The sequence below is a fragment of the Elephantulus edwardii genome, unplaced genomic scaffold, assembly GCF_000299155.1.
Source record: "Elephantulus edwardii isolate Elephantulus edwardi_28Jun2011 unplaced genomic scaffold, EleEdw1.0 scaffold00049, whole genome shotgun sequence".
NCBI classification, from domain to species: domain Eukaryota; kingdom Metazoa; phylum Chordata; class Mammalia; order Macroscelidea; family Macroscelididae; genus Elephantulus; species Elephantulus edwardii.
In genome coordinates, this window is record NW_006399799.1 from 10,823,116 (window position 1) to 10,835,968 (window position 12,853).

The 12,853-nt window shown below is 37.2% G+C and overlaps 1 protein-coding gene across 1 annotated transcript in view; it reads left to right on the forward strand.

The window, feature by feature from the left end:
• Positions 1-12,853, forward strand: part of LOC102871467 (microtubule-actin cross-linking factor 1-like) — a gene marked incomplete at its 3' end in the record, with an annotated part of 301,457 nt that overhangs the window by 176,218 nt on the left and 112,386 nt on the right. Inside the window, 2 exon segments of the mRNA XM_006886487.1 lie at positions 2,901-3,142; positions 4,923-5,052. Coding sequence (XP_006886549.1) covers positions 2,901-3,142; positions 4,923-5,052 — 372 coding nt within the window.

The window sequence follows — 12,853 nt, forward strand, 5'->3', positions numbered from 1 at the left end:
TAATTAAACTCAGTGATAAGCATGAAAACAATAATAAATTCTTGACTCAAAGTTAGAACATGCAGAATATCTAATAAGGACTCATGTTCTTAAGTATATATTTAAAAATACCAATACTTAAAATAAGCATTGGAAATAAAAGATGTCACTGTAATGCTATTGTTAAAACCTGAAGTGTTAAAATTCTATTATTATATAATAAAATTCTATTCTATTCTGCCCTGGTAAAGGCTTTCAAGTAGATATACCCCAACCTTTTTTCTCCAATTCTTTATTCTTCCCTAAAAGGCAGTATGAATTAATTCTATCTAGTAAGTTAGAAAACATAGAGAAATTATGTTAGTTATCGAACGGGGATCATGTCTTTTCTTCATATGGTCGCCATGAGTCATGTTCGACTTGATGGCACTTAACCATTGCTGAGTGAGACTAGTGTTATATTTTGGAGGAATATTCTTCTAAGTTGTACAGCACTCTTCTGTCAATAATGCTGCACTGAGATAATCTGGGCTTTCTATGATGCTGAACCTTGTGCCATTAGGGTGTCAGATGCCAAAATGGTTGCCCAGGTGGACAGTGTTTGGTGGAGCTCCCAGTTTAAGACAGGTTTGGAAGCAGGAGTGGCATCCACTGTGAACTTGAAGAAATGATGATACTTATAGAAAGGCTTCAGTTCTTTTGTTCATAGGGTAGCTATGGGTCATGCTCAACTCAACAGCAATCAACAACAACAGTAGGTTAAAATAGTGTTTACCATAACTGTACATGTTTACTTCCAATTCTAAGTAGTTGGAAATACATTCTCAATATTAAATTTAAACCAAAACTTTACAGACTCTCTAGAACACCTTCTCAGTGCTTGAAAATCACTCACCTGGATGTTCCTTGGGAGTTTCCTTCCAACTCTGAAAAACCATGAGTAGTAATCTTGTGTGCTTTTTTTGGTTAAATAAAATGCTTTCACATGCATTATGTCATTACTTTTCTCCATGAGCCCCATGAGAGTTGACTGGGTAGATAGTAAGGAAGAAACTAGTCTGTCCATCATAGAAAACGGCTCACATATAGAGCTAGTGACAGTCTTGGATAGGACTGTGTTCTCCAAATTACGAGTCCACTTTCTTTTTTTCTGTCACTACATTTTAGTGGACAGTGATTGTTCTATATCTTTTTTAAAAATATATAACCTTCCAGATGACTTTTTTCCACAGTGAAATTATGAATATGAGAATTTATTTTGTCCTTATATTTATTTCTTAATTGTTAAAGGTTTTCTTTTCTTTTCAGTGAAAGTTTAGGTTATTAGAAAAGGACCAAAACCAGAATCCAAAAAAAAAAAACAAAACCAGAATCCATGATAATGTTTTTTTAATAGCATTTTGGCATTAGAATTTTTATTTTCTTTGAAGAATAGGGAAGCCATGAGAGGAAAGGTAGAGAATATTCCTTTAGGACAATATAAGTTGGACTCATTTTAATGTCCTTATAGAAAGAGTGCTGTTTCTTATGTTATTAAATGTAATGTTCATTTTTATGTGAAAGGGCATCAGTGTTAAAGTTGAATTTAATTTCATTGTCATTTTCATTCCAAAATGTAGCAGATGCCTTGCCAATTACTTAATACCATTATCCATACTAGCTTCAAAAAATTGCCGAAAAATCAAGTTGTAAATTTCAGAAGCAAATTTGCATTTTCTGTATGAAAGGTTAAGCATTTGTCGCTACTAAGGAGCAGGTTTGCGATTCTAATGACACTGTTGTCTGGCTGCTGAAATGATCTGTCTTTTCCCATGAGTTTGTTGTCTTGTGCTGTGTTAACTTCTTGATACCCAAGCTTTAAGTGAGTGCCAAAAAAACATATTCAGTGCCTGTTTGTATTCCTAACATGTTTGTCTTGCCCTGTTTGTCTCTCTGTCCTTCTGCTCAGGTTCCATACTGCCCTCTGTAGGAAGCTCTGTAGGCAGTGTAAACGGATACCACACCTGCAAAGGTGAGAACTCCACTTCAACAGTGCCTCTTTGTTGGGTGTGTTAGGCTAGTGCTCACGTGTCTGTGTATGTTTCCCTGTGTGTGAAAAACTATTGCCAGGATAAGTGTGAGGGTAAAAATCTGGGAGAAATAACAGTAAAGCTTCTGTTTGCTGGCTGTAGGCTAAATACTTTGACAGATGATGAACTGAAAATACCAAATAAATAGAGTGGACCTCTAGATAAGACCAATGAGGGAAGAGCCTGAAGAAAATATATGTAAATCTTAGCATTACAAAACACCTGTATTAGAGCATCTGTACGGGAGGCTGGGAGCCTTGGTGACCAAGTCCCAAGGAAACTGTGCTGTTAATCCAAAGTTCTACTCCCCTAGTGGGTCCCGGGGAAAAAGATGAACAGTCTCCTCCCATGTGATTTAGAGCCTCTGAAACCTGATGGAGAGTCAGATGAAAGTTGATTCCAACTTGATGATAATGAGATAGAGGTTCTAGGGCTCATGTAATCGAGCTCTGAACTGTTCAGTCTCTGTCATTCAGAGAAAAGGTAACAGATGGAAAAACGGAGGACAGTGTCCAAATTGATTAATCACAGCACGATCGATCCTAAAGCAAAATTCTTTCTCAGTCCTTTCATTTCTGTTGTTCCGATGTTTAGTAAGCATTTTAATGTGTGTATCTGAGTATGTAATCTCCGTGCCAAGAAGCGTATTAAAGGTTTTTTTGCTTTGTGTATGTATACATGAACATATACGTACATGTATACATGTTATTTAGCAGGAAAATAATCTGTAGTTTGCTAGAAAAAGTAGAGTTGCCCGAACGTGACAACTAATTAAGAAGTGAGGCACCAAAGTTGAGTGAGAGAGCGCTGCAAGAGCTATTCCCAGACTAATTTCTCTTTCTATGATACTAGATCTGACAGAAATCCAGTGTGACATGTCAGATGTAAACTTGAAGTATGAAAAATTGGGGGGATTACTTCGGGAACGCCAGGAGAGCCTTCAAGCTATGCTCAGCAGGCTGCAGGAAGTTCAGAAGGAGGCAAACGCAGTGCTGCAGTGGCTCGAATCAAAAGAAGAAGTCCTGAAGGCCACAGATGCCTCTTCATCGCCAACCAAACCAGAGACCGTGAAAGCCCAAGCTGAATCTAATAAGGTACTGTGTTTACATTAGCTCTGTCCCACCCACTGAGAGGATAAGCCCTGACATGAAGAACATTTACTGCACCTGGATTCATGCCCGAGTCTAATGACCTGAGAGTGAGACATGCCCAACCACAAAGGCAATGATAGGCCATTTGTTTGGCTTTTAAGTGATTAGTCTTAACTCGCACAGAACATTTTCTACTTATGGAATTAGAAATTGTTATAAATGAGTTTCAGAAACAAAATCAAGTCTATTAGAAATACCAACTCATTGCTAATGAGATCTCATTTTCATAGGATAATGGCAGAGAGCAAAGCCATTCTATTCAAAGGACTTTTCCAACTCTAGAAGCGATCTGAATAGCTGTAATTATAGTTTCTTCTTAAGCTATACATGTGGGACTGAGAAGAAATAAAGCCATATTAAAAATAAAAACCAAAATCTTAAGAACATATTCCAGTGGAACAGCAGAGTCTTAGATCCACATTAAAGTGAAACATGATATGAGAAAAATGGCATCATTGGCCTATACTGATATAAGTAAAATTTGGATCCTGTTATCCAAATGTTCATTTTCTTACATATTTTTAATTGTAATTTCAGTAAAAGTTTACAAAGCAGATTTTTCATTAAACAAATCATACATATTTTTCCTAACATTATTTCAGTATTCATAATGTAATCATACTTATTCCACTTTCTCTCTAAAATTCTGATTTCCATTAATCTTTTTATACTTCTGTGTGTCTTCCCTTTCCTTAGTGATAGTGATCAGCATAAGTTGATCGTCCCCTTACTGAATGCTACCTTAGTACTTACTGAATACCATCTTACTGTTATCTATTTGGGAGCTCTGGTGGCTTAATGGTAAGGAGCGCACTGCCAATCTAAAGGCACATGGTTTGTATCCACAGCTATTTTGTGGGAGAAAGATAGGCAGTCTCTTCCCATGTGATTAACTGCCTCTGAAAATCCACAACTGCATTATGCATTTACTGATCTTTAATCTTCCCTCCCTCTTTCTTATCCCTGGTAACTGGCCAAGAAGGATTCTATCTATATGTAAATATTTCCTTACCTTTTTAGAACTGTAGTAGTCTTATTCATCTTATTATGTCTTATTTCACTTAACATAATGTCCTCTAGATGCATCCATATTATGCAGTGTTGTGTTCTTTATTTTTTCATATTTAAAGCATTCCATTACTTGAGAGTACCATAATCTTTAGCCATCTCTCCATTGATAGACACTTGTTTCTGTCTCCTTGCTATTATTAATAATGCTGCAGTGAACATACGTGTGTGTGTACATCTGTTCATGCAACCATTGTTATTTCTTTGGGTTGCTTACCTAGTGGTGGAATTGCTGAGTCAAAAGGCATTTTAACTCTCAGCTTTCTAAGGAAGCCCCAAACTACTTTCAGTCGATGGCTGTACCATTTTACATTACCACCAGCAGTGTATGAAATTTCTTATTTATCCACACCCTTGTCAGCACTTATTGTTTGCTGTCTTATTGAACTTTGCTATTGTTGCTGGGGTGTGTTTTCATTTTGGTTAGCTACACCCAGTATACTATTGAATGCTCAATCAGAACACCTTCATATTTTCACTAAGTGAAAATTGTGAAGCAGAAAAGCTAAATGTTCCTTAAGATCACAGATTCAGTCAGTAGTGGAATTGGAAGTGGACCCTATAGTTGGAGGCCAGTCCTGCAGTCATTGCTGTTAAACATATAGCTTTCTTTCTTGGCTGGAGTTGCATGACATATTGATGTTCTTTCTCTTAGGCCTTCCTAGCAGAATTGGAACAGAATGCTCCAAAGATCCAAAAGGTAAAAGAAGCCCTCGCTGGATTACTGATGACATATCCCACCTCACAAGAAGCAGAAAATTGGAAGAAAATGCAAGAGGATCTCAGTAAGTTATCATAAGTGTTGCAGATTCACTAAATTTCTTGTCCCCAAAGTAAATTCAAGAATCTTTTTTTAACTTTCTATAAACAAGTGAGAGAGTCAGAGTATGAAATTGATGACAGGAGAAAAATAGAGATTCTAGCTAAAATGTAGAAGTTGAGCATTTTTTTGGCAAGTCAGAGTCACGGTCCACTCTAAGAACTAAAGTGAAAATTAGGAGAAGATACAGATACGGTGACCAGCCTTGGGGAGTAAAGGGTCCTGGGCACCAACCCTGGGATTGTATTCCCAAGATGTTCCCAGCACTCTGCAAAGACTGGGTGGACTGAGGTGGAAGTGGCCCCTCCCCCCAGCCTCAGAAAACACAGGTACACTACTAGCAGAGACCACCATTGAGACAATCATCAAGTAGCAGCCATCCAGTCTTGGGAAAGGAAGAGAAGGATCTTGAAAATTTCTGGGAAGTTCCCAGCTCTTTTCAGGGGCTTTGTCAGCCCAAAGGAGGAGAAACTCTGACCTCTAATCACTGCACATAATGTCAAAGAGGCAGTAGACTGGATCAAGTACTATGAAAAAGCAAAACAAGCCTTCTCTTAAAACCCCAGACCAGATTAAAGACCCAAAGAATACCTCAGAGACAGGAAAGCGGAAGAAATAGACTAAGTTTTTGGAGTTCCAAGAACTCGTACTGCAGAAGTTACAAATGTCGGAAGAAGGAGTTTAAGCTATAGGTTAAGAGCAACAAGAAAGAGAAAAACCATTACAAGACAGTCAGAATACAATCAGCACAGTACAAGAAACAGAAAAGTAATGGAAATACAAATCAGAATATGAAGAATGAAATGACAGAAATTCTCAACATGATAGAGGCACAGAAAGGCAGACTAGAAGAGATGGAGCAGAGATTCAGCAAGTTAGAAGACAAGAACCTCAAAGAAAACTTACAAGAAGAAAAATCAAACACAGAAGGAAAATGAAGAAAACATTAGAATCATGTGGGATGACATCAAACAAAACAAAATACACATGATTGGAATTCCAGAACCAGGGGTGTGAGGAGGGAAAAAACCATGAAGAAAATTATGAAGAGATACTCTATGAAAACTTCCCAGGTGTTGTAAAAAACAAAGAAATACACATTCCAGAAGTTCAGTGAACACCAGACTAGACTCCAAAAGAAAAACATCAAGACATATCATTGTCAGAAAGGAAAACAAAAATATATATAAAGAAAGAGGTATCATTGTCACACCTTCCAGAATCAAAGAGTAGAAGACTAAAAGCAGTATGAGAAAAACAGAAGGTCAGAAACAGAGGAGAACCAATTAGATTTAGCTCTGACTTCTCATCAGAAACCATGCAACAAAATAGACAGTGGGATAGAATATGCAGAAGTCTGAATGAAAACAGTTGTCAGCCAAAGATCCGGTACCTAGCAAAGCTGTACATCAACTATGAAAGAGAAATTAGGTCATTTGTAGATAAGCAAGAACTTAAGGATTTTGTGAAAACAAGACCAAATCTGTAAGAAATACTGAGGGAAGCCCTTCATATAGAGACAGTGGAGGAAAGAGAATAGACCAGAGCAACCAACAACAACAAAAAAGGATGCATCAAAATGGCAACAATAAAAACTAGCCCATCAAAAGGGAGCTCTGGTGGCCTAGTAGCAAGAAGCTGCACTACAATCCCAAAGGCACACAGTTCAGATCCACCAGATGCTCTGCTGGAGAAGGAGGGGTAGTCTCTTCCTGTGCCAAATTTGATGGTACACAAGAAAAACAAAATACCAAAAACTAGCCCATCAAAAATAACATTCAATCTGAGTAGGTTGTTCTTGTTGTTGTTAAGTGCCATCGAATCGCAGGCGACTCGTAGCGACCCTATGAAGGAGAGTCCTCAACACTTGTGTGTCTTTCATCCTCTCTCCAGGTTCATAGGGTTTCCGGAGGCAAGCTATTATGGAAGTGGATGCCACTCCTCCTTCCACGCTTATTTTAATCAGGGAGCTCCAGCCTACACTGTCTGTATTGGGTAACCAACCATTAACGCATTTGACACATCAGTGTCACAGTGTTCAGCCTCACAGCAAACACAAGTTACTGCTGTACTGCAAGTGGACACACCAGGGCCATACGACCTAGAGGAATGTTTGAACAAAAACAATGAAAGACAGGCCCAAGGGCCACAGATTAAAAGTCACCCACCTTTGGCTTGGTTGCACTGCTTTCTGTCCACTGGGCCAAGGGATCTCTCTCTATGTTGATGTTATTGTTTTTAAGTGCCATCGAGTCGCAGGCAACTCATAGCGACCCTATGAAGGAGAGTCCTCAGTGCTCTGAGTGGGTTAAACACATCAATAAAGAGAAAAAGAGCAGCCAAATGGATAAACAGCTGATCAGTGTGTTGCCTACAGGAGACATATCTAACAAATGAGAAGAAAGATGGATTACAAATCAGAAAGGGTGGAAAAAATATATACCAAGCAAATGGCATCCATAACAAAACTGGAGTGACAATACTAATCACTGATAAAATAGACTTCAGGATGAAAATCTCCATAAGAAACAAGGAAGGACACTATATAATGATTAAAGGAACCCTAGATCAAGAGGACATATCCTTAGTTAACATCTCTGTGCCTAATGATTATTGTTAGGTGCTGTCAAGTCGAGTATGACTCATAGCAACCCTGTGAACAGCAGATTTGATCTATATCCTATTCTGTGCCATCCGCACACTTCCTGACACACTGCCCATTGTGGCAGTCACAGTGTCGATAGACCTGGTCGAGGGTCTTCCTCTCCCCAACAAATAACCCCTCCTAGCAACATGCCCAGAATAAGTGAGGCAAAGCCTTATTATCCTTGCCTACAAAGAATACTTTGGCTGTACACTCCAAGATACATCTATTTGTTCTTTTGGCTTTCCGTGGGATATCCAGTGCTCTTCTCCAACACCACAGCTCAAAAGCATCATTCTTCTTCTGTCATCCCTATTCATTGTCCAGTTCAGATACATAGCAAGTAATTAGAAAGACCATAGCCCAAATACGGCACACCTTAGTCCTCAAACTGACATCATTACTTATCAATAATTTGGAGAGGTCACTAACTACAGACTTTCCCAGTGCAATGCATCTCCTTATTTCCTGACTGCAAGTACCAAATTATGGATCCAAGTTAGATGACACTTACCTAAAGGTAGACCTGCACAATATGCAAAGAAATAGTTGACAAAATTGAAGCAAGAAATAGACAACACTACAATAGTAGTTGGAGACTTCAACACACCACTTTTACCAAGAGACAGACCAACTCAAAAGAAATTCAACAAAGAAAAACTAAGCCAGCTTAACCTCATAGACATATTCAGGATACCTCACTCAACAAAAACTCAGTTTACTTTCTTTTCAAGTGCACATGATACATTCTCTGGGATTGACCACATATTAGGAAACAGAGCAAGCCTCAACAAATTAAAAGAAAACAAATAATACAAAGTGTCTTCTCAGTCTATAATGTTGTAAAGACAGAATTAAACAAAAGAAAAGGGAAAAAAAGAACACCCATGTGGAAGCTAACTAACACTTGCTTGAGCATGACTGGATTATAGAAGAAATAAAAACTGACATAAAATAGTTGCTTAAATACATGAAAATACATCAAATCAAAACCTCTGAGACATAGCTAAGGCAATCCTCAGGAATCAGTTTATAGCAATAAGTAAACACATTAAAAAAAAAAAGAAGAAAGAAGCAAAATAAGCTACTTACCTCAACACCTCTTGCAGATAGAAAAAGAACAACAAGCTAATCCTATAGCTTCTAGAAGAAAGGGAATTATAAGGATTAAGGGTTGAAATCAACAGGATAGAAAACGGAAAAACAATTGAAATCATCAACAAAACCAGGAGCTAATTCTGTGAAAAGATCAATAAAATAGAAAAGCCATTGGCAAACTTAGCAGCAGAAAAGAACCAAATTACTTAAAAGAAGAAATAAAAGAGATGACATCACAACAGAACCAGCTGAAATGAAATCAATAATATTGGAATATTAAGAAAAGCTATATTCTGGAAATACAGTGATATGTTGAAGTCTCCTCATACTAGGTTGGTATTGAAAATCTAGAGGCAGTGGGCAAATTTCTAGAAACCCACATCCTTCCCAAATTGACGGAAGTAAAATACTTGAACAGACCTATCACAAAAGAAGAAATTGAGCAGGTCATAAAAAGTTCTGGCCCAGATGGCTTCATGGGTGAAATTACCAAATATTCAGTCCCAGTTACCACCAATTCTATTTAAATTATTTGTAAAAGATAGAAAAAGGAGAAACATTCCTGGAGTCATTCTATGAAGCAAGCATAACCCTAAAACCAAAACTAGGCATGTAAAAAAAGCACAGAAGGAAACTGTGGATCGGTATCTCTCATGATCATAGGTGCAAAAATCCTTAGCAAAATCTTAGCCAATAGAATACAGTAGTATATAAGGAAAGTAACTCATTATGACCAAGTGGGATTCATAGAGGAATGCAGGGATGTTTCAACATATGAAATAAATTTAAAAATTAATCTATCACATTAACAAAGCAAAGAACAAACACTACATGTTCCTATCATTTGATGCCAAAAAGGCCTTTGAGTAAATCCAACATCCCTTCCGGATTAAAACACTCAGCAAAAGAGGAATAGAGGGAGATCTCCTTATCATCTTGAAACATACATACAAAACCAAGAGCCAACATCATTCTCAACAGAGAGACTAAAGACAGTCCTCTTGTAAACAGGACCAGACAAGGTTGCCCACCATCACCACTCCTATTCAGTATTGTATTGGAAGTTCTAGGTAGGTCAGTAAAGCAAGAGAAGATGATATGGTATTCAAGTTGGCAAAGTGGTGATTAAACTGTCATTTTATGCAGATGACATGATAGTGTACAAAGAAAATGCCAAAGACTCAACCAAAAACTATTAGACTTAGTAGACCAATTTAGTAAAGTAGCAAAATATAAAAATCAGTTTCATTTTTCTACAGTAACAAAGAAAGCTTTGAAAGGAAACTAGAAAAATCATTACTGCTTACAATAACCAACCACAAGATGATATACTTGGGAATAAACTAAGAGACATAGCATCTGAGAGCAGGACAGTGACTAAGGATGACAGATAAAGAATTGACGCTTTTGAACTGTGGTGTTGAAAAAGAGTACTGAAGATCCCAAGGACTGCCAAAAGAACAAGTAGATACATTTTGAAGAAGGTGCAGCCTGAGTCCCCTCTGTAGGCAAAGGTGATGATGTTTCATCTCACATACTTTGCGCATGTTACTAGGACAGGTTATTCCTGTAGAGGGACATCATGTTTGGGAAGGTGGAGGGATTGCAAAAGAAAGGAAGCCCCTTGACCACGTGGGTTAACGCAGTGACAATGGTAATAAGGTCTGAGTGGGTCAGAGATTATGAAGATCACAGAATAGAACAATGCTCAGATCGGGTGTTCATAGGGTTGCTATGAGTAGTACTAAGCCCTACGGCATTTATCAACAAGAGACACAAATCAATGGAAAATTACAAACACTGCTACAAGAAATAATAAGAGACCTCACTATTCTCTGTTCATGAATAGAAAGATTTAACATTGTGAAAATGACAGTTCTGCCAAAAGCAATCTGCAGGTTCAATGCAATCCCAGTACAGATACCAAATTCATTCTTCAAAGAGATACAAAAGGCAATTCCTATTTCATTTGGGAAGGAAACATACCCAGAATAAACAAAGCTCTTTGAAAACAAAAATGCAGTTGAAGGCATCTCACTTCCTGACCTCAAAACCTACTATACAGTCAGAGTGATCAAAATAGCATGATATTGCCACAATAACTATTGATCATTGGAATAAAATCAAGAGAAATCAACCCATCAACTTATAGTCAGCTGATATTTAACAAGATAATAAAGCCCATTAAATGAGGAAATTACAACTTCTTTAACAAATGGTCCTCGCAAAACTGGTCATCTGTGTGTAGAAAACTGAAACAAGATCTATGTCTCACACAGTACACAAAAACCAAACCCAAAACCATAAAGATTATTAGAATGGGAACAAAATTAGAAGCCCTGGCCTGGGACATAAATAGGCTTGTAAACATAATAAAAATGCTCAAACTGGAAAAGATAAAATCAACAAATGGGACTTTCTTAAAATCAAATCCCTGTGTACATCAAAAGCTTTCTCTATTATGGTAAAAAAGCCTACAGATTTGGAAAAAGTATTTGTCTATGACATTTCGGACAAGGGTTCCCTAACTAGAGTTTACAGAATACTGGCAGGGCTCTACAAGAAAAAGACTGACAACCCAATCACAAAATGGGAAAAAGACATGCAAAGACTTCATACAGGAGGACATTTGGATAGCTAACTAATACATGAGGAAATATTCAAAATTACTAGCAATCAGAGAGATGAAAATCAAAACACCAATGAGGTACCATTTCACTTTAGCAAAGTTTAACAACAGAGCAAACAATAAATGTTGGATAAGAAGACACAGAGAGATTGGAACTCTTCTGCACTGCTGATGGGTTTGTAAAATGGTACAACCACGATGGAAAGCAGTTTGGTGTTTTCTCGAGAAGTTGAAAGTAGAAATCCCATATGACACAGTTATTCCACTGTTAGAAATGTATCCCGAGGAAACTAGAACTGAGACATGATTGGAAATTTGTACACCTCGGTTCAAAGCAGCATTATTCACACAACAGCAGGAAAATAGAAACAGCTCCAAATGCTCGTCAGCAAATGAATAGATTGAGAAATTGTAGTACATTCATTCTCAGTGATGGAATACTATGCAGCACTAAGGAACAATGACTTTGTAAAATACTACATAACTTGGGAGAGACTAGAGAGAATTATATTAAGTGAAATGTCTAAGATATTGCATAATGGCTGATCAAGGTAAATAAAGATGATCAAAAGAGGAAAGGAAAAGGGAGAAGAAGGGGCAGAAAAAGGGAAAAGGGGGAAATCACTGAGCAAGCAGAGGTCAGTGAGTGGAAGGATGGTGAAGGATTGGGAAATGTTTAACAGGGATTTTAAAAGATGGGATAAAATTCAAAGAGCAATGGTAATAAGTTGTATAAGATATAATGCTTATGAATGGTGTAAAACACGAGTTACATGAACAAAACACAATATATATAAATATTGTATAAAACAAAATCCATGTACAAAATACAACATGCAAAGCAATAAAAATTAAAAAGAAAATTTAAAAAATCTTTTATTCCTATTTAAAAAATTAAGTGAAAATAGGAAACCATCTCTAAGTTACCATGGGTAATAATAATGATACAGATAAATATTTATTGAAAGGAAAGAAAGTTTTTCTTTAAAATTATACATTCACAAGAAGTTACAAAATAGTTAGCCTTTCACCAACTTCTCCCAAAGATAACACATACCACAATATCGAAACCAAGAAATATGCTAAATGAATTCAGTCCCATAAGGACAAATACGGTATAAAACCGTTATTATAGAACGTGTATGAGGATCCAAGGTTGAGGGTAAGCAGAGATCTAAGGATGGGCAGGGATCAGGATTGGTGTAGTGGTTAATCGTAGAATCGCACAATTTGATGAATGGAGGGATAAGTGGGTAAAGGAAATGAGAAAAATCCAGTGTGAAAAACAATGTATATTAACTTTGTAAGTAAACCAGTATAAAATTAAAATTTTATTTTAAATTTTAAGGGGAGCTCTGGTGGCCTAGTGGCAAAGAGCTGCAACTACAATCCCAG